The 22,994-nt window shown below is 49.3% G+C and overlaps 1 protein-coding gene across 1 annotated transcript; it reads right to left on the bottom strand.

Annotated features, from left to right (window-relative positions):
* Positions 1 to 10,006: 10,006 nt before the first annotated feature.
* On the bottom strand, positions 10,007 to 22,541 carry TM4SF5 (transmembrane 4 L six family member 5). Its single transcript, XM_075577644.1, has 5 exons — positions 21,985 to 22,541; positions 20,045 to 20,125; positions 19,794 to 19,945; positions 12,431 to 12,620; positions 10,007 to 11,811 (listed from the first exon to the last, which is right to left on the bottom strand). The coding sequence occupies exons 1-5, from the start codon at positions 22,153 to 22,155 to the stop codon at positions 11,800 to 11,802; spliced, it is 606 nt and encodes a 201-aa protein (XP_075433759.1). The 5' UTR covers positions 22,156 to 22,541; the 3' UTR covers positions 10,007 to 11,799.
* Between the last annotated feature and the right edge of the window lie 453 nt (positions 22,542 to 22,994).

Here is a 22,994-nt window from a genome sequence, read left to right as displayed (position 1 = left end):
AAAGGAGAGAGAGGGGGTGAGAGAGAAAGGAAGGAGGGGGGGTGTGAGAGAGAAAGGAGGGAGAGGGTGTGTGAGAGAATAAGGAAGGAGAGTGGGATGTGAGAGAGAAAGGAAGGAGGGAGGATGTTAGAAAGGAGAGAGAGGGGGATGAGAGAGAAAGGAAGGAGTGGGGATTTGAGAGAGAAAGGAGGGAGAGGGTGTGTGAGAGAATAAGGAAGGAGAGGGGGATGTTAGAGAGAAAGAAAGGAGATGGGGGTGTGAGAAAGGAGGGAGAGGGGGATGAGAGGGAGAAAGAAGGGAGAGGGGGGATATGAGAGAAATTGTATCCAGCATCCAATTCATTTTGTAACACAATTATTGTGTATGTAACAGCAGTTATTATTTACAGGTTTGTGGTACAGTTTGTGGCAAACAACTGCAGGCGCCGGCGGTAAAACATCTAATGTCCGACTAATGACCGACTAATGTCCGACTAATGTCCGACTAATATCCCACTAATATCCCACTAATGACCCACTAATGTCCCACTAATGTCTGACTAATGACATTAGCTGTTTTACCCCCGGTGCCAACAATTGTTTTACTGCGACTTCCCTACCGATACCTCCCGGTCACCATCGCTCGTAACATTGTGTGGTGATATGGGGTGCCCCTACACTTACACGGCTGTGCACATGACCTGGAAGGTTTGTGCCTGAATACCTATTGTGCGGTTATTACCGCTAGAGAGAATGTTGCTTCCTGTACACGCTGAGGAGCACACATCATGCCCGCGTGTGTGGTGCCACCTCCTGTGAGGAGAGCGACTTTGTCCGAACCACCATCCCAGGAGAGACCAGGCGGTGTCAGACATCCATTCCGTCCGGTTCCAGTGTGGTAACGCCTGTCTTGTTCTTTAAGGGATGGTGTAACAGGAACCAATCGGATTGTGAGTGTGCCACGTGGTATACGGGATATAGGGATATGAATTTCTGTAAACAAGCCAAGCTCTTATCCAACAAATGTAAAGAGACGAGTTATGGCAAAAGAATAAGGCACCGGAGAAAGCAAGAACGAAGAACCGCTCATTGTTAATACAGTCTGAGCCACACGGGGAACAACATAAGGAAATCCCAAATCAAATGTCTATTCATTAAAAAACACAATAGCGCTGCTATAGACACTGGGAGGATTGGGCGGAAACATTGGAACGTCCTTTTGCATGATCTAATTCTTAAAGAAAACCTTACCGCCAAACCAGACATTGTGTTTAAAACAAGTCAAGACAATAAACACCTTTAAAAAAATAATAATATTGAAAGTCGGCTCCCCTCTGCCCCCCCTGGCTTTTACAGACGTGGACACACCGTGTCTTATTCAATATCCGTAGTGCCCTGAACCCTCCTCTGAGACACACCGTGTCTGACATGGCCGCGTGCTGTGAATAACGCAAAAGAATTCAGCTCCAAAGTAACCCAAGAGAAATACCAGATGGAGGAGTACAGGAACGGTAACCCTACTCATGTTGTGTATCCTGCACGTGCGGCCTACAGTACATTGGCCGTACTAAAAGAACAATGAAAGAGAGGTTCCCTGAACACCGTAGGAACAGTTTACAAGGTTTCCTGGGTAATGGTGTCTCATGTCCCCGTTTATACAAACACAACAAAGTCCCCCACTGGTCTCACAATGGGCATCGCACAAATGAATCCCAGTACCGGAGAGGCGATAGGCCGGGAAACGGAGAAAACAAGAAACGCACTGGGTGTTTATACTGCAGACGCTTTGTCCAGATGGTCGGAAGGAAGAACTAGATTTAGTCGCCTTTCAGTAACATTAACCTATTCTGTCATTTATTCTGTACTTATACTGTGATTATTTACCCCCTGTGAGAAAGAACACACTAGGGGTTTGATGTCGCGTCGGATTCATATCTTCCCGCATTACCATAATGCCCAAAACACATCATTAATGGTACAGTATGTAATAAGTCTGTACTCTGAGATCCACTATAAACGAAAATCAAGTGTATAGATTGAGGACACACAGCTTTATTGTCGTAAGGACACACAGTTTTAATATGTTAAATATATTTATTACTGTAAGTTATGGATATATTATTAGATTATATATATATATACATACAAATACAAATACAACTGTATGCTCATCTGCATGTCTTAGGCAGGTCTGAAACCCCACCTTTCCCCATTATCACCCAGCATACAGCACTTCCACTGCACCAAGGGATTCTGGGAAATGACATGCAAATGAGCACACAGTGTCACTTTTTGCCTCAAAAACCATTTTTAACATGGTTCCCTATAGGCTTAAGCTTGCTGCATGGTCACAGCTTTGAGCACAGCCATTAAGGTCGAAACAGCTGTCTGTGGGTGGTTTTCTGGGTATGCACCTTAAGCCTGGCTGTGCTCAAAGCTGTGACCATGCAGCAAGCTTAAGCCTATAGGGAACCATGTTAATGGTTTTTGAGGCAAAAAGTGACACTGTGTGCTCATTTCCATGTCATTTCCCAGAATCCCTTGCTGCAGTGTAAGTGCTGTATGCTGGGTGATAATGGTGAAAGGCGGGGTTGCAGACCTGCCTAAGACATGCAGATGAGCATACAGTTATATTTGCATATTTGCTTTCCTGTGGAGGGTTTTTGTCACTTTTTTTACTCACCATAACTTAACTCCGTATATATATATATATATATATATATATATATATATATATATATATATATATATATATATATATATATATTATATAAACAGAATATGACAGAAATCGGGATGGTAATAAATGCAGTATATAGGGCTCCCAGGATACTGGACAGCTTCTATCTTCCATCCCACAGTTTTGCAGATATTAGAGCTGAGGGATGAGGGATCCAGGCCAGAGTTTGTCTGCTGCCTGATTTCTGTCACCTGTCCTGCTAATTACTGTAGAAAACAGGTATTTAAAGCTGGTTTCCTGGTTCCTCTTCCCTCTCTCCAAGAGCCTGGAGGCAGGAAGGCTGCCAGCAAGCAGAAAGGGGAAAACCCTTTCCCCCTAAAAAGTGTAAATCATTTGTGTACTACCTGTGAAGTTTGCTGTTTTTATTTCTTGGAAACGGGCAAGCTGATATATGCATATATATATATATATATATATATATATATATATATATATATATATATATATATATACTTTTTAATTACGTTTCAAGTACCATTTTCCTGATAAGTATTATACCATAGAAGGTAAAATCTACTGTCCATCAATTCAATTGTCCTATTAAGTAATTAAACCAATAATGCAGCTCTTTTAATAATTACTAGAGGTCCAGGTTCCCTGAAACCAGAAAAAAAGGGGGAAAGGGGGAAATATAAAGATTGAAAAATCCTAAATGAAAAATCACATTTGCAGTATAGAGATCACTGTCAGTAAATTATAACAGTAACTCAAATCTCTCATAAGACAGCCTACGATATGTGAGGAAGACTAGCAGTAACCCTTGTTCTTTATTTATTTTTATATAATATTTGTTTAATTTTAACATTTATGAATAAACTCTAAATTGTAATGATGTTTTAACCATGTTGTATAATGAACTGTATAATGTATAATGTTTTTGCATGTATATAGGAACATATAGGAATACCGCTGATAGATACATGTTTGGCCCAGATATGGATTATTTTATTACATTGACGAGACTTTTTTTTTTTTTTTTTTGGTTCAATTTTTTTATTGTTTTTAGAGAGATAAACAACATAGAGTGGACTTTGTTATACATATACTGGTGGAACATTGACAATTGTGAAAGTTACAATAGGTATCAACAGTCTCTTATCTTTGCTGAAATAAAATATTTGTTTGAACATGTTTATTGCATTATTATCATATGCTCCCACAGCTTAGGTTTTAGTAGCCCACCTGTCTAGCTTTTCCAAATACTTCCTTAGAAGGCTGTTATATGCCTGGCCATATTTCCTATATTTTATGAAATTTGTCCATCTTTTGGGTCAATTTCGCCGCGAGGAGTTCCATCATCTTTATTTCCCGGAGTCTTCGTAACACTGTCTGTTTAGAGGGGGCATTTACCTTTTTCCAGGCAGCGGCGACAGCGCAGCGGGAGTACCGTGAGTACATATATTATCATTTTGCTTTCTGCAGTTTCTAGGTCATCAATTGGTTTGGCCAGCATCATGGTCAGCGGGTCCACCTCAATTCCTACCCCCAGGTACTCTCGGATCAATGTTTGAATCATGACCCAGAACACCTGAATTTTTGGACATTTCCACCAGATATGAGCCATATCTCCTCTTTGCCCGCATCCCCTCCAGCACAAATCCGGGGACCCGGGGATGATCTGGCTCAGCCTACTCGGGGTTAGGTACCAATGCAATAGGATTTTGTAAATATTCTCCTTGATAGTGGTGCAGATTGATGTTTTTGAAGCTGCCTCCCAAATGTCCTCCCAGTCTTCTCTATCTATCTCTACATTAAAATCTTCTGCTCATTTGAGCATATAATTGTGTTGGGAACAACCTGCAGATCTCGCCAAGGGCTCTGATCCCCTCCAGGTATTGGCCCTTAAATCCAAATTTAATTAGTGTTTGATCTAGAAAGTCCCACCTGATCCTGTCGAATGCTTTTTCCGCATCAAGACTCAACAGGATGGCCTTCGTGGACGAGAGATGTACATGGTCGATTATGTTGATGATTTTTCTAGTGTTGTCCTAGGCTTGTCTGCCGGAAATAAACCCGACTTGGTCTATGTGTATTAGAGTTGGGAGTATGGGGGTTAACCTATTTGCTAAAATTTTACTGAAAACTTTTAAGTCCGAATTAAGGAGGGCTATGGGGCGGTAATTACAACACTGTAGTGGTTCTCTCTCCCTTCCTTTGGTATGATCGCTAAATTGGCTTTGGACATAGACGGTGGGATGGCTGTTCCCTCCAGAAACGCAATAAATACATCAAGTAGATATGGAGCGATAACCATCTTAAATTTTTTGTAATACTGATTCGAGATCCCATCTGGGCCCGGCGTTTTGCTGGGTTTTAGTTGGGAAATGGCGTCTACTAATTCTTCCTGGGTTATTTCTTTATTTAACTCTCGGAGATCACTTTCCGAGAGTTCCGGAAGTTTCCAGGTATCTGGTTATAGCTTCCTCATCCGAGGATCTGTTTTTTTTGGGAAATTTAGGTTATATAGTTTGGAATAAAAGTCTGAGAATTCAGTTGCTATTTGCTTCTCACAATACGTTTTTGTGCCCGTCTTCGTTTGAATAACTGTTATTTGGGACTGTCAGGATACTACAACTTTGGCTTTCATTGAAAACCTAAACTTTATATATGTAGCATTAACATCCTCAGGAGTTTCCTAGTTAAGGGCACATTTATCTTGCGTCCTGCGTTTGTAATAATTTAGCCGATCTATTCATTTATTGGGAGCAGCACCAGGTGGCGCTATCCTACTATTTATGACCTGTTCTCTATACGAGGAGCAATTGTTGTATTGTATAAGCCTGGCATATCCTTATTGGAGCATAAGATATAGAGACTTGTACAAGTTGGTTAGTATTTACCTTTTAAGGTATGTATTACTTTGGAGGCTCTCGTAATACCCATATTTTTTAAATAAAGTAAGACATTGTACAAGTGTCCCTCCTTTGGTCTTTTCTTTTCACTCCAGGGATCTTGTCTGGCTCTGCCTCGGTATAATCAACCGTATACCCGGGAAGGGGGGGGGAAGGGGGCTCCTCTCTTCCCCCTTGCCGGCCGCCCCCACGAGATCAGCAGAAAACGCTCCCCCTCCCCCACCAGCCCGGGTCCCCCCGGCACTCGACCGGTGAACCAAAATCTCTCAGCCGGCAGTGAGATCCTGCCTCGCTGTCTCGAACTCCCGACCCGGGATACTTCTCGCTGATCGGGGAGGCGTTGGGGGACCGCAATCCCTTGGCAGCTGCATCTGATCGAGTATATCTCTTATCCAGCTACTTGCATGCAGCGGTGAGGGGTGGAAGACTTCGAGGCTCCAGTAGAGGAAGGGCGATATTCTCCTCGGTCACCAGGCAGGAGCAGGAGCCACAGGACAGGTAAGAAGATGAGCCGCAACCTCCGATCTTCCAGGGGGGGAGGGAAACAGACGGACGGTTTCCGCGGGCTAGGCCGTTTTGCATGCCGAGCCTCTCATTCCTCGCCCGTCTGGGTCCTCTGAGTGGCAATTCTCTGAGAGGCTCTTGGTATTCTCTCCGTCGGTCGCTGGTTCTGTCCTTCGTCCGCATCCTATGGGGCAGACTCTCCACTCGCGCGTGAGAGACCTAGGCCTCTTAAGAATCGCGGAGCCTCCTCCGGATACGACAGGGTATGGAACTTTCCCCCCCCCCTGCTCGGACCACAATTTTAAAGGGGAATCCCCACCGGTATTTTACCTTGTTGTCTCGTAGTTTCTGTGTTGGGGGCTTTAGTTCTCTTCTCCTGTCTACGGTAGCCCTCGAGAGGTCACTGTAAATTTCGATATGTGCGTTGCGGAATTGCAGGTTTCCTTTCTCTCTGCTGACCGTTAGTATTCTTTCTTTCGTAGAATAATAGTGAAATCTGATGAGGACGTCCCTGGCCCTTTTGGGATCCGTTGATTTGGGTCCCGGGCTCTGTGGGCTCGATCCATCTCCATTCTTTCGGGAGGTAAATCAGGCACCAGATGTGTGAATAGGTCCGTTAGGTAAGTGCGCAGCTGCTCAGCTTCAACTGATTCCGGGATGAATCTTATCCTGAGGTTTTGTCGGCGATCACGGTTTTCCTGGTCTTCGGCACTCTCCTTGAGCCCTCTAATTTCCCAGTGCAGGCGATTGATTTCGTCCTCCGCGGAGGATTGTGCCTTCTCTAGCGCTTCTACTTTGTGGTTTAGAGTGTCCGTTTTGGCCGCTTAGCTGATTCATGTCCGCACGTAAAGTATTGACCGCTTTAGAGAGGTCTTCTTGGAACTCTTTCCGCATTCTGGTAAAGAGAGTTTCCAGGTAATCTTTATTGATTTCGATATTGGCCATCTCTTGATCTTGGGCTCCGCTCGTGCCTTCCCGCGTGTTAGTCAGGCCGCCATCTTGGGTAGATTCACAGCTACCTGCGGTCCGCTGACTCGGTGGGAAATAACTCTATACACTTTGCTGGGCTGCTTTTTGGAGCTTGTTGCTCATCCTGTATAGCTTCCCATGTTCTTTTATTGTTTTTTTGGGGGTGAGATCCTTCGATTGGCGCTATTTGGAGTGATTATACGACGGAGGGCTCCGGAGCTCACTCCTAAAGCTTCCATTCGCGGTGACGTCACCGGAAGTCCCTCCATTGAAGAGACTTTTAATAGCGAACTCAACACATTGATGCAGATTTAAGAATGACATCAAAAATAAATATAAAAAAGATATATTTTATATTAACAAAAATATAATAAGGACAAACAAATAACATAGAAATTACATCAGTAAAACTAAATGATGTTATTTTGATTGTCAAATGAATTATTCAATCTATTAGAAGAACAATCATTCATCTGCCAAACCAGTCCGAAATAAGGGCCACAAGTAGCTGCAAATTACCCCTGATGAAGCCACAGTTCGTAGAGAAACGCGAAGGATCGGGAGAAGCGGCAACCACAATCCTGGTGCACTCCCTAGGCGTCGTCCATGCTGCCGAACAACGCGGCGCGATCACACTGCCTTAAGGCATTGATCGCGCGCGCGACAGCAGGAGGGGGCGCGTGCTGCGTGAGGAATCAGTTGAAACTGATTTCTCGGCGTGACAGGCAGGTCACGTGTGCGTGCGGTTCACCGAATGAGTGTGAGCCATCTCCATGATGTCACAGACGCCCCTAGACACGCCCCCCCCCCCGACGACACGTCTACCATGTCATGAAAACGCACCTGCTTCACGCGGGTGACGTCACGCACGCGCACACCTCTGTGCGGACGAAAGCTGGACGGACGCAGCTCTAGCTGTCTCAAACCTCCAACCGGTATCCAGCACAAGCTCCGAGAAGAGCGCACGTAGGGGAAACGGCACTTCCGGCTGTCTGATGTGAGATCCGGGAAGTCGCTGTTAACCAACGGTGGGGGGGGGGGGAGGGGCCGGCAGACTGCAAGCGGATACCTCTCCACACCCCATGGACCAGGAAGGCATCCAGTGGTTCCTTATCCCAAACTCCAGAATGAAAACGAGCACCAGCTGATCACCAACGGAGATGGCAGGAGACTGGATCTTACCAGAACAGGCGGCCACACTCTTAGTAACCTTACTGGGTTTTTTGAGGTTTCGATTAATGAGGAAATGAAAATGAAGGAGAAGGAACGGTCAGCAGTTATAAAGCACGTCACATATTGTGTTACCTTTAGCATTGGCCGAATGTTGATGGTTGGACTTCCGAAACGAAGACCACGATCGTCATTGGTGCTGAGAAGGAGGCAGCAAATCTAAACGAAAATAACATTGGGGCATAGAAGGTAAAATCTTTCTATAAAGGGCCTTCCTTCCCAAAACCTGTCCCAGTCCATGACGACAGTCGACTCCTGCAAAGTGTAAAAGGAGGGACCTGTCATCGCAAAATCTCCGCGCAACTGTGCGTTTCACCTCCGTACTGTATCCGTGCCATGCAATTACACGTTTAGGAAATTCATCCTCTACATTCTTGAAACCACACACAAATGTGTTTAATTGATTTCATATGGTGCTTTTAAACTTCTACGGAGATTCTGTATCTAACATCCTTAAATACTAAGAAGTGACACTCCATGACATGGAAAAATTAGACCTTCTGTTTTTCAACATTTAAATCGGATGCTCTGTTCCGAGGAAGAGAGAGAGAGAGAGAGAGAGAGAGAGAGAGAGAGAGAGAGAGAGAGAGAGAGAGAGAGAGAAACCATTTGAAAAACATTGGGTGTTTCGGAGGTTAAGATGGAATTCTGCCAACATCCGAGAACATTCTAAAGGTTTCCATTGTAACCCACAGAGTTAGAAATGTAGAAAATCATGATTTGTAGCACTAAGAACACAAGACATCCCCGCAGGGCGGAAACACCCTTCTCATATGGTGTGAACTGGTGTGCCTGATTGTGGACACAATTCTTAGGAACTGTCTGTTAGCTCCGAGCGGCTCCTCGAACAGTTCTGTAACCTGAGCGCTTCAAAGGGGGATATTAATTGCATCTTTTGCTGACTATTTCCAGGGGAATTTGTTACAAGGGGGCCTCGCTGTACCCATTGGAAACAGACGTTATTTCCCATACGATTCCTTCCCGATCGTTTTTTTTCTGTCGCCCCGATCTCTGTACGCCCTGTTATTGTGATCGCCCCTGTAATTAATTCCCCGAAAATCTCTGGGTCTTACTCATTCATTGCCTTTCCCCCCCCCCCGTGTGTGTTCGCAGAACTGCATGTCGCACATCTGGACTCACCCTGACAAAAACAAGCATTATTCATTGCTCCGCTGGCATTGTGGATAGGGTCGGATATTACAGAGAGTTTTTTTTTTAAAAAAACACAGCGGTGAACCATGAGGCATAATCAGCAACCAAAATGAACCAGCAATTGTGAAATAATAGTGAATAAAATACCACTAAATACCCAAGTGAGTATAAATAACTGTGTTACCAATTAAATGTAGGGAGAACGGGGAGGTGACAGTGGTCTGATAACAATGACACAGAGTGTGAAGCAGGGGAGCCTGGTTCAATTCCCGGTGTCATCTCCTTGTGTCCTTGGCCAAGTCACTTTATCTCCCTGTACCTCAAGCACCAAACACATAGAGTGTAAGCTCTGCGGGGCAGGGAGTGTGTCTGTAACATTCCTATGTGCTGCGTACCGCGCGCTATACGGTAATTGTGACCATTGGGAGAAAATCACTCTAGGAAATAATGTTATTATATGTATTTGAATGCATTTTTTCTATGTAACTGTGAATAGCTCTGAGTCCTATTGGGAGAAAAGCGTTATATTGTATTTAAAAATAGTTTTTACGACTCTTATTAACAGAGTATAATTATACAACTTTACTGTCACCCGTTTTCATTTTATTGATGTCGATAATAATGTTACAATCACATTTTAGAGCGTTGTGTCTGATTGCCGTCACTTTCATGCCAAGCTTTTTACTTCCAAAATGAAATGAATGACAAGGCGATGATTTCACTCTTCCATTTGAAATGTTTACTAAGGCCCTGTAAAACAATTTTATCAGCCATGAGGAGGTACGGGGATAAGAAGGCTGGTACGAGCTTGCCGACGCTCGATTCGCCGCTGTTTCGCCTCACACGTTTTCAATGACTTTGGAAATTCGCGAGAAGTTCGCTTAATGCTTTTTTTTTTGAGGGGTTAAAAATGGTTCCAAAACGTTAGCTGGGACTTAGTGAAAATTCGCCACATTCAAACAACATCCAAAACTAGAGACGTACGGATGGACATTTCTCAAACCATGCAAAATGTGCTCCGTTTCAGTCGCCAAAAGAGCCGTGGCTGAGTCAGGGTTCTCGGACGGTTCGCCAAGCGTTCAGTCACAATGCGCATTGCGATTTTGTTCAAAATACCAACTTATGGCTTTCTCTAAGATCGCTAGATTCGCTTGATGCTGAGACTATAATAGGGCACCCAGCGCATTTCGCTCAAGGCCCCTGGCGATATTTTGCTGAAAGATGACTCATTTAGCGACCCGGTGAGCCATTCGGGGCCCTGGCGAAATGTTTCCTAGGAAGACGAATTTGGGTTAAAAAAAAAAAAAGCGCTTAAAATGATGTCAATGCGTTTTTGTACAGTTTCACACACCTGTGTCACAATAAAAAACAAACGGCGAGCGAACTTTGGTAAACGGCGCATTGGTGACAAAAAGGGTACATTTTGCATGGTCGGTGAAGTTGGGGTGAAAATGTTTCACATCTCTAGTTATTATAGGGGAGCGATTCCCAGCCAGGGGAGCGTAGAATATCTTTAAGGGGGTCGTCTAAAAAAAATGATGCGATGAGGGATCAATCAGTCTCTGCTTCAGCACAGGGGGCTCAATCAGTCCCTGCTTCAACACAGGGGGCTCAATCAGTCCCCGCTTCAGCACAGGGGACCCAATCAGTCCCTGCTTTGGCAGGTGGCTCAATCAGTCCCTGCTTCAGCACAGGTGGCTTAATCAGAGGCTGGGTCTTTGACTGAGCCTCTGATTGAGCCACCTGTGCTGAAGCAGGGATATCCTTCTAACCTGAACTTGAGGGTTGGTAGCCCTTGAGGACTGGAGTCGTTGACTGAGCTACCTGTGCTGAAGCTGGTATATACTGAAAACCTGACCTTTGAAGGGGGGGAGGGGGTGTTTGAGAAGTGGAGTTGAGCAACCCCTACTTTAACAGGTTAAACCCATCAGTCCGTCACTGTCATTAGGTCATTGGGACTGGCAGTTCTCTTGTGTAACCACTAGAGGGGGGTCATTCATTACAGTGGATTCAGACTGAGGAGTGTTCATTTACACAGAGGTCATTGGGACTGGCAGTTCTCTCGTGTAACCACTAGAGGGGGGTCATTCATTACAATGGATTCAGATTGAGGAGTGTTCATTTACACAGAGGTCATTGGGACTGGCAGTTCTCTCGTGTAACCACTAGAGGGGGGTCATTCATTACAATGGATTCAGATTGAGGAGTGTTCATTTACACAGAGGTCATTGGGACTGGCAGTTCTCTCGTGTAACCACTAGAGGGGGGTCATTCATTACAATGGATTCAGATTGAGGAGTGTTCATTTACACAGAGGTCATTGGAAGAAACGATGTCAGAGGCGGAGCAGCTGGGAGACACGCCCACTCATCCATCAGCCGTCATTCTGTCCGGGGGGGGGGGGGGGAGGGGGAGGGATGATAAAAAATATTAATAATAATAAAAATAATAATATATAATAATATATAATCATAATATATAATCATAATATATAATAATATAATAGTATAATTTAATAATAATACTATTAATAATACAAATAATAATATATAATAAAAATATATAATATAATTTAATAATAATAATAATAATAATAATAATAATAATAATAATACTATTAATAATACAAATAATAATATATAATAATAATATATAATATAATTTAATAATAATAATAATAATAATAATAATAATAATAATAATAATAATAATATTATTAATAATACAAATAATAATACAAATAACATTAATAATAATAATAATAATAATAATAATAATAATAATAATAATACTAATAATAATAATGCTAGTAGTAATAATAATACTACTAATAATAATATTACTAATAATAACAATATATATATATATGACTGGTCAATGATAATAAAAATAATAATGAAACTGCTTCTACTAAAATAATAATGCTTCTAAAAATTATAACAATAATATGACTAATAAAGGCAATACTAAAAATAATAATAATATTAATGACAGTAGGCACTCACTTTATCGCCCTTCTTTCTGCAGTCTCCGCACATGACCCCCATAAGTCCGTTGATAATTTGTATGCAACATAAGACAAATTCGATGACCCCGAAGCCGAGGAGGATGGAGAACAGGACGATGTTCCACAGCACGATGTTATGGGGTTCTTCACAGAGACTCCAGAGAGCCTGGTCCTGTAGGTAACTTTGACTATGGGGCGATGGAGACACAGAGACACAGTGACACAGTGACACAGTGACACAGACAGAAGGGAGCTATGAGTTTGTCCCTCCCCCCGCAGGGTGACATAGTGACACAGACAGAAGGGAGCTATGAGTCTATCCCTCCGCCCGCAGGGTGACACAGTGACACAGACAGAAGGGAGCTATGAGTCTGTCCCTCCCCCCGCAGGGTGACACAGTGACACAGACAGAAGGGAGCTATGAGACTGTCCCTCCCCCCGCAGGGTGACACAGTGACACAGACAGAAGGGAGCTATGAGTCTGTCCCTCCCCCCGCAGGGTGACACAGTGACACAGACAGAAGGGAGCTATGAGTCTGTCCCTCCCCCCGCAGGGTGACACAGTGACACAGACAGAAGGGAGCTATGAGTCTGTCCCTCCCCCGCAAGGTGACACAGTGACACAGACAGAAGGGAGCTATGAGTCTGTCCCTCCCCCCGCAGGGTGACACAGTGACCCAGACAGAAGGGAGCTATGAGTCTGTCCTTACCCCCGCAGGGTGACACAGTGACACAGACAGAAGGGAGCTATGAGCCTGTCCCTCCCCCCGCAGGGTGACACAGTGACAGACAGAAGGGAGTTATGAGTCTGTCCCTCCCCCCGCAGGGTGACACAGTGACACAGACAGAAGGGAGTTATGAGTCTGTCCCTCCCCCTGCAGGGTGACACAGTGACACAGACAGAAGGGAGCTATGAGTCTGTCCCTCCCCCCGCAGGGTGACACAGTGACACAGTGACACAGACAGAAGGGAGCTATGAGTCTGTCCCTCCCCCACAGGGTGACACAGACAGAAGGGAGCTATGAGTCTGTCCCTCCCCCCGCAGGGTGACACAGTGACACAGACAGAAGGGAGCTATGAGTCTGTACCTCCACCCCGCAGGGTGACACAGTGACACAGACAGAAGGGAGCTATGAGTCTGTCCCTCCCCCCGCAGGGTGACACAGACAGAAGGGAGCTATGAGCCTGTCCCTACCCCCGCAGGGTAACACAGTGACACAGACAGAAGGGAGCTATGAGCCTGTCCCTCCCCCCGCAGGGTAACACAGTGACACAGACAGAAGGGAGCTATGAGCCTGTCCCTCCCCCCGCAGGGTGACACAGTGACACAGACAGAAGGCAGCTATGAGCCTGTCCCTCCCCCCGCAGGGTGACACAGTGACACAGACAGAAGGGCGCTATGAGTCTGTCCCTCCCCCCACAGGGTGACACAGTGACACAGACAGAAGGGAGCTATGAGTCTGTCCCTCCCCCCGCAGGGTGACGCAGTGACACAGACAGAAGGGAGACATGAGTCTGTCCCTCCCCCCGCAGGGTGACACAGTGACACAGACAGAAAGGAGCTATGAGCCTGTCCCTCCCCCGCAGGGTGACACAGTGACACAGACAGAAGGGAGCTATGAGTGTGTCCCTCCCCCGCAGGGTGACACAGTGACACAGACAGAAGGGAGCTATGAGTCTGTCCCTCCCCCGCAGGGTGATACAGTGACACAGACGGAAGGGCGCTATAAGCCTGTCCCTCACCCCGCAGGGTGACACAGTGACACAGACAGAAGGGAGATATGAGACTGTCCCTCCCCCCGCAGGGTGACACAGTGACACAGACAGAAGGGAGCTATGAGCCTGTCCCTCCCCCCGCAGGGTGACACAGTGACAAAGACAGAAGGGAGCTATGAGTCTGTCCCTCCCCCCGCAGGGTGACACAGTGACACAGACAGAAGGGAGCTATGAGTCTGTCCCTCCCCCCGCAGGGTGACACAGTGACACAGACAGAAGGGAGCTATGAGTCTGTCCCTCCCCCGCAGGGTGACACAGTGACACAGACAGAAGGGAGCTATGAGTCTGTCCCTCCCCCCGCAGGGTGACACAGTGACACAGACAGAAGGGAGCTATGAGCCTGTCCCTCCCCCTGCAGGGTGACACAGACAGAAGGGAGCTATGAGCCTGTCCTTCCCCCCGCAGGGTGAAACAGACAGAAGGGAGCTATGAGTCTGTCCCTCCCCCGCAGAGTGACACAGTGACACAGTGACACAGACAGAGGGAGCTATGAGTCTGTCCCTCCCCCCGCAGGGTGACACAGTGACACAGACAGAAGGGAGCTATGAGACTGTCCCTCCCCCCGCAGGGTGACACAGTGACATAGACAGAAGGGAGCTATGAGTCTGTCCCTCCCCCGCAGGGTGACACAGTGACAAAGACAGAAGGGAGCTATGAGACTGTCCCTCCCCCCGCAGCGTGACACAGTGACACAGACAGAAGGGAGCTATGAGCCTGTCCCTCCCCCCGCAGGGTGACACAGTGACACAGACAGAAGGGAGCTATGAGCCTGTCACTCCCCCCGCAGGGTGACACAGTGACACAGACAGAAGGGAGCTATGAGCCTGTCCCTCCCCCCGCAGGGTGACACAGTGACACAGACAGAAGGGAGCTATGAGCCTGTCCCTCCCCCGCAGGGTGACACAGTGACACAGACAGAAGGGAGCTATGAGTCTGTCCCTCCCCCCGCAGGGTAACAGAGACAGAAGGGAGCTATGAACCTGTCCCTCCCCCCGCAGGGTGACACAGTGACACAGACAGAAGGGAGCTATGAGCCTGTCCCTCCCCCCGCAGGGTGACACAGTGACACAGACAGAAGGGAGCTATGAGACTGTCCCTCCCCACGCAGGGTGACACAGTGACACAGACAGAAGGGAGCTATGAGCCTGTCCCTCCCCCGCAGGGTGACACAGTGACACAGACAGAAGGGAGCTATGAGACTGTCCCTCCCCCCGCAGGTTGACACAGTGACACAGACAGAAGGGAGCTATGAGTCTATCCCTCCCCCGCAGGGTGACACAGTGACACAGACAGAAGGGAGCTATGAGCCTGTCCCTCCCCCCGCAGGGTGACACAGTGACACAGACAGAAGGGAGCTATGAGCCTGTCCCTCCCCCCGCAGGGTAACACAGTGACACAGACAGAAGGGAGCTATGAGTCTGTCCCTCCCCCCGCAGGGTAACACAGTGACACAGAGAGAAGGGAGCTATGAGTCTATCCCTCCCCCGCAGGGTGACACAGTGACACAGACAGAAGGGAGCTATGAGCCTGTCCCTCCCCCCGCAGGGTGACACAGTGACACAGACAGAAGGGAGCTATGAGACTGTCCCTCCCCCCCGCAGGGTGACACAGTGACACAGACAGAAGGGAGCTATGAGTCTGTCCCTCCCCCCGCAGGGTGACACAGTGACACAGACAGAAGGGAGCTATGAGACTGTCCCTCCCCACGCAGGGTGACAAAGACAGAAGGGAGCTATGAGACTGTCCCTCCCCCCGCAGGGTGACACAGTGACACAGACAGAAGGGAGCTATGAGTCTGTCCCTCCCCCCGCAGGGTGACACAGTGACACAGACAGAAGGGAGCTATGAGTCTGTCCCTCCCCCCCGTAGGGTGACACAGTGACACAGACAGAAGGGAGCTATGAGTCTGTCCCTCCCCCCGCAGGGTGACACAGACAGAAGGGAGAAAGGAGCCTGTCCCTCCCCCGCAGGGTGACACAGACAGAAGGGAGCTATGAGTCTGTCCCTCCCCCCGCAGGGTGACACAGTGACACAGACAGAAGGGAGCTATGAGTCTGTCCCTCCCCCCGCAGGGTGACGCAGTGACACAGACAGAAGGGAGACATGAGTCTGTCCCTCCCCCCGCAGGGTGACACAGTGACACAGACAGAAAGGAGCTATGAGCCTGTCCCTCCCCCGCAGGGTGACACAGTGACACAGACAGAAGGGAGCTATGAGTCTGTCCCTCCCCCGCAGGGTGACACGGTGACACAGACAGAAGGGAGCTATGAGTCTGTCCCTCTCCCCCGCAGGGTGACACAGTGACACAGACAGAAGGGAGCTATGAGTCTGTCCCTCCCCCGCAGGGTGATACAGTGACACAGACGGAAGGGCGCTATAAGCCTGTCCCTCACCCCGCAGGGTGACACAGTGACACAGACAGAAGGGAGATATGAGACTGTCCCTCCCCCCGCAGGGTGACACAGTGACACAGACAGAAGGGAGCTATGAGCCTGTCCCTCCCCCCGCAGGGTGACACAGTGACAAAGACAGAAGGGAGCTATGAGTCTGTCCCTCCCCCCGCAGGGTGACACAGTGACACAGACAGAAGGGAGCTATGAGTCTGTCCCTCCCCCCGCAGGGTGACACAGTGACACAGACAGAAGGGAGCTATGAGTCTGTCCCTCCCCCGCAGGGTGACACAGTGACACAGACAGAAGGGAGCTATGAGTCTGTCCCTCCCCCCGCAGGGTGACACAGTGACACAGACAGAAGGGAGCTATGAGCCTGTCCCTCCCCCTGCAGGGTGACACAGACAGAAGGGAGCTATGAGCCTGTCCTTCCCCCCGCAGGGTGAAACAGACAGAAGGGAGCTATGAGTCTGTCCCTCCCCCGCAGAGTGACACAGTGACACAGTGACACAGACAGAGGGAGCTATGAGTCTGTCCCTCCCCCCGCAGGGTGACACAGTGACACAGACAGAAGGGAGCTATGAGACTGTCCCTCCCCCCGCAGGGTGACACAGTGACATAGACAGAAGGGAGCTATGAGTCTGTCCCTCCCCCGCAGGGTGACACAGTGACAAAGACAGAAGGGAGCTATGAGACTGTCCCTCCCCCCGCAGCGTGACACAGTGACACAGACAGAAGGGAGCTATGAGCCTGTCCCTCCCCCCGCAGGGTGACACAGTGACACAGACAGAAGGGAGCTATGAGCCTGTCACTCCCCCCGCAGGGTGACACAGTGACACAGACAGAAGGGAGCTATGAGCCTGTCCCTCCCCCCGCAGGGTGACACAGTGACACAGACAGAAGGGAGCTATGAGCCTGTCCCTCCCCCGCAGGGTGACACAGTGACACAGACAGAAGGGAGCTATGAGTCTGTCCCTCCCCCCGCAGGGTAACAGAGACAGAAGGGAGCTATGAACCTGTCCCTCCCCCCGCAGGGTGACACAGTGACACAGACAGAAGGGAGCTATGAGCCTGTCCCTCCCCCCGCAGGGTGACACAGTGACACAGACAGAAGGGAGCTATGAGACTGTCCCTCCCCCCGCAGGGTGACACAGTGACACAGACAGAAGGGAGCTATGAGCCTGTCCCTCCCCCGCAGGGTGACACAGTGACACAGACAGAAGGGAGCTATGAGACTGTCCCTCCCCCCGCAGGTTGACACAGTGACACAGACAGAAGGGAGCTATGAGTCTATCCCTCCCCCGCAGGGTGACACAGTGACACAGACAGAAGGGAGCTATGAGCCTGTCCCTCCCCCCGCAGGGTGACACAGTGACACAGACAGAAGGGAGCTATGAGTCTGTCCCTCCCCCCGCAGGGTAACACAGTGACACAGACAGAAGGGAGCTATGAGTCTATCCCTCCCCGCAGGGTGACACAGTGACACAGACAGAAGGGAGCTATGAGCCTGTCCCTCCCCCCGCAGGGTGACACAGTGACACAGACAGAAGGGAGCTATGAGACTGTCCCTCCCCCCCGCAGGGTGACACAGTGACACAGACAGAAGGGAGCTATGAGTCTGTCCCTCCCCCCGCAGGGTGACACAGTGACACAGACAGAAGGGAGCTATGAGACTGTCCCTCCCCACGCAGGGTGACAAAGACAGAAGGGAGCTATGAGACTGTCCCTCCCCCCGCAGGGTGACACAGTGACACAGACAGAAGGGAGCTATGAGTCTGTCCCTCCCCCCGCAGGGTGACACAGTGACACAGACAGAAGGGAGCTATGAGTCTGTCCCTCCCCCCCGTAGGGTGACACAGTGACACAGACAGAAGGGAGCTATGAGTCTGTCCCTCCCCCCGCAGGGTGACACAGACAGAAGGGAGCTATGAGTCTGTCCCTCCCCCGCAGGGTGACACAGACAGAAGGGAGCTATGAGTCTGTCCCTCCCCCCGCAGGGTGACACAGTGACACAGACAGAAGGGAGCTATGAGTCTGTCCCTCCCCCCGCAGGGTGACACAGTGACACAGACAGAAGGGAGCTATGAGACTGTCCCTCCCCCCGCAGGGTGACACAGTGACACAGACAGAAGGGAGCTATGAGTCTGTCCCTCCCCCCGCAGGGTGACACAGTGACACAGACAGAAGGGAGCTATGAGTCTGTCCCTCCCCCCGCAGGGTGACACAGTGACACAGACAGAAGGGAGCTATGAGTCTGTCCCTCCCCCCCGTAGGGTGACACAGTGACACAGACAGAAGGGAGCTATGAGTCTGTCCCTCCCCCCGCAGGGTGACACAGACAGAAGGGAGCTATGAGCCTGTCCCTCCCCCGCAGGGTGACACAGTGACACAGACAGAAGGGAGCTATGAGTCTGTCCCTCCCCCCGCAGGGTGACACAGACAGAAGGGAGCTATGAGTCTGTCCCTCCCCCCGCAGGGTGACACAGACAGAAGGGAGCTATGAGTCTGTCCCTCCCCCCGCAGGGTGACACAGACAGAAGGGAGCTATGAGTCTGTTCCTCCCCCCGCAGGGTGACAGTGACACAGACAGAAGTGAGCTATGAGTCTGTCCCTCCCCCCGCAGGGTGACCCAGACAGAAGGGAGCTATGAGTCTGTCCCTCCCCCCGCAGGGTGACACAGTGACACAGACAGAAGGGAGCTATGAGTCTGTCCCTCCCCCCGCAGGGTGACACAGTGACACAGACAGAAGGGAGCTATGAGTCTGTCCCTCCCCCCGCAGGGTGACACAGACAGAAGGGAGCTATGAGTCTGTCCCTCCCCCCGCAGGGTGACACAGACAGAAGGGAGCTATGAGTCTGTCCCTCCCCCCGCAGGGTGACACAGACAGAAGGGAGCTATGAGTCTGTTCCTCCCCCCGCAGGGTGACAGTGACACAGACAGAAGTGAGCTATGAGTCTGTCCCTCCCCCCGCAGGGTGACCCAGACAGAAGGGAGCTATGAGTCTGTCCCTCCCCCCGCAGGGTGACACAGTGACACAGACAGAAGGGAGCTATGAGTCTGTCCCTCCCCCCGCAGGGTGACACAGTGACACAGACAGAAGGGAGCTATGAGTCTGTCCCTCCCCCCGCAGGGTGACACAGACAGAAGGGAGCTATGAGCCTGACATTAGCGGGGTATATAATCGGGTTCCTCACTTTAAGTTTTTGAAATGGTACCCCCATTTCTGGAATCCCGCCGTGGCGTTGAGGTTGCACAGGGGACCGTCAGACAGCGCCGTCGCGGACACCGCCAGGCAGTAGAAACTTCCCAGGCCCCCAAATATGGAGGAGAAGACCGAGCGAAGCATCTGTGATGTCACAAGAAGGGGTATATAGTGTTTAGATGGGGCAGGGGGGACATATCACGGGGCAGTGACACAGACAGGGTGGGTTACACAGGGACATACTCGGCAGCGATTTCCGCAGCATCCGGCACCGCAGCATCCTTTGCCACCGGCGCGGACGGCATTGCAAGACGGACACAGGACCTGCCGGGAGAGAGAGACCACATGTGTGTGAGTACGAGGGTGTGAATAAGAGGAGTGTGTGAATGAGGGGGGTGTGGGTGTGTGAATCGTGGGGGGGGGTGAATGGTGGGGGTGAGTGTGTGGGTGTGTGAATGTGTGTGTGTGAATGTGTGTGTGTGTGAGTGTGAGTGTGTGTATGAGGTGTGTGTGTGTGCATGTGCGTGTGCGTGTGTGTGTGTGAGGGGGAGGCAAGTGTGTGAATGAGGGGGAGGCGAGTGTGTGAATGAGGGGAGGCGAGGATGTGAATGAGGGGGAGGCGAGTGTGTGAATGAGGGGGAGGCGAGTGTGTGAATGAGGGGCAGGCGAGTGTGTGAATGAGGGGCAGGCGAGTGTGTGAATGAGGGGCAGGTGAGTGTGTGAATGGTGTGTGTGTGTGTGTGTGTGTGTGTGTGTGTGTGTGTGTGTGTGTGTGTGTGTGTGTGTGTGTGTGTGTGTGTGTATGAAGGTGTGTGCGAATGTGATTGTGTGTGAATGAGAGGGTGTATGTGAGTGTATGAGTGTGCGAATGAGGGTGTGTGCGTGAATGAAGATATGTGTGTGTGTGTGTGAATGAGGGTGTGTGCGAGTGTGTGAATGAGGGTGTATGTGAATGAGATTGTTTGTGAATGAGAGGGTGTATGTGAGTGTATGAGTGTGTGCATGAGGGGCTGTGTGAGTGTTTGAATGAGGGTGTGTGTGTGAATAAGATTGTGTGTGAATGAGAAAGTGTCAGTGAGTTAGAATGTGAATGATGGTGGTAGTGTATGAATGAGGGTTGGGGTGAGTAAGTGAGGTGTGAATGAGGGTGCATGTTAGTTTGGGTGTGTGAGTGTGTGAATGAGGGTTTATGCGAATGAGATTGTGTGTGAATGAGAAAGTGTGAGTGAGTAAGAATGTGAATGAGGGTTGATGTGAGTAAGTGAGGTGTGTGTGTGTGTGCGTGTGCATGTGCGTGTGCGTGTGCGTGTGCATGAGGGTGTGAATGAGGGTGTATGCGAATGAGATTGTGTGTGAATGAGAAAGTGTGAGTAAGAATGTGAATGAGGGTGGGAGTGTGTGAATGAGGGTTGATATGAGTAAGTGAGGTGTGAGTGAGGTTTGAGTGAGGGTGTGTGTGATGGTGTGAGTATGTGTGAGGGTTTGTGTGTGTGTGAGGGTGTGTGAATGAGGGGGTGTGTCAGTGAGGGTGGATTTGAGGCTGAGTGATGTGGGTTTGAGGGTGAGTGAGGGTGGGTTTGCATGAGGGTGTGTGTGAGTGAGAGTGTGTGCGTGTGTGTTATGGTGTATTTGTGTATTAGGGTGTGTGAATGAGGGTGTTTGTGAATGAGGGTGTGTGTGAGTGTGTGTGAGAATAAGGGTTTGTGTGAGAGTGTGTGAGTGAATAAGGGTGAATGTGTGTGTGAGCTTTTATGTGAGTATATGTTTGTGACTGTGAATAAATGTGTTTACAAGTGTGTGTGTGTGTGTGTGTGTGTATGTGTGTCTAAATGTGTGTGTATTTATAAGTGTATGTGTGTAAATGAGTGTGTGCTTGTGAGACTGTTAATATGTATGTGTTTATAAGCGTGTGTGTGTGTGTACTTTTATGAGAGTATGTGTGTGACTGTGAATGTGTGTTTATAAGTGTGTGTGTTTGAATAAGTGTGTGTTTGCAGGCGTGTGTTTATGTGAGTGTGTGTGTGACTAAGTGTGTTTATACGTGTGTATGTGTTTGAATGTGTGTGCATTTATAAGTGTGTATGTGTGTAAATGAGTGTGTGCTTTTATGAGTAAGGGACAGCCTCATAATCCCCTCTATCCATCGTGACCCGCAACCATGAACGAGAGAACGTGATACTTACAAAGAGACCTCCTCCGACAATGCCACCCATCAGCCACACTTGGATGGTGATATGGTCATTCCATTTGGTTTCTCCATTAGGGAAAAACAACAAGAGGTTTGCCCCGATGCAGATCAAAGCCATGGGTAGGAGGGAGAGACCCACAAACCGAGAGCATTTTCCCGTACACATCTTGGGGGTCTTCTAGGACGTCTCAGTCAGTGGGGGATCCAGGCGTTGGATCAGTGGAGTGAGTGATCCAGGCGTTGGATCAGTTGAGTGGGTGATCCAGCCGTTGGATCAGTTGAGTGAGTGATCCAGGCGTTGGATCAGTGGAGTGGGGGATCCAGGCGTTGGATCAGTTGAGTGGGGGATCCAGGCGTTGGATCAGTTGAGTGGGGGATCCAGGCGTTGGATCAGTTGAGTGGGGGATCCAGGCGTTGGATCAGTTGAGTGAGTGATCAAGGCGTTGGATCAGTTGAGTGGGTGATCCAGCCGTTGGATCAGTGGTGTGGAGGATCCAGCCGTTGGATCTGTTACAGTCAGAGTCCCGTGTGTCTCTGTGTGATATCCCCTGGGACTGAGTATTAGTGTTTGTTTAATGATAAGCGGAGGAGCAAAGTGCATGAGAGTTATCAGTGACAGGCTGGTGACCTGACCAGGAGGAAAGGGGGGGGGAGGATGGAAAGAGAGAGGGGGCGATGGAGAAAGGGAAGGGAGAAGAAGATTAAGAGGGAGGGGAGAGTGATGGAGAGAGAAAGGAGATAGAGAGGGGAGAGTGATGGAGAGACACTGATAAAGAGGTGAGAGAGTGATGGGGAAGGGAAGGGAGAGATAGGGAGGTGAGAGAGAGTGATGGGGAAGGGAAGGGAGGCAGAGATAGAGAGGTGAGAGAGAGTGATGGGGAAGGGAAGCAGAGAGAGAGGTGAGAGAGTGATGGGGAAGGGAAGGGAAGCAGAGATAGATGTTAAAGAGAGTGATGGGGAAGGGAGGCAGAGATATAGAGGTGAGAGAGTGATGGGGAAGGGAAG

The sequence above is a fragment of the Ascaphus truei genome, chromosome 20 (genome assembly GCF_040206685.1).
Source record: "Ascaphus truei isolate aAscTru1 chromosome 20, aAscTru1.hap1, whole genome shotgun sequence".
Taxonomy (NCBI): Eukaryota; Metazoa; Chordata; class Amphibia; order Anura; family Ascaphidae; genus Ascaphus; species Ascaphus truei.
Note: the sequence above shows the minus strand (reverse complement) of the source record. Positions and strands in the feature narration are given on the sequence as shown.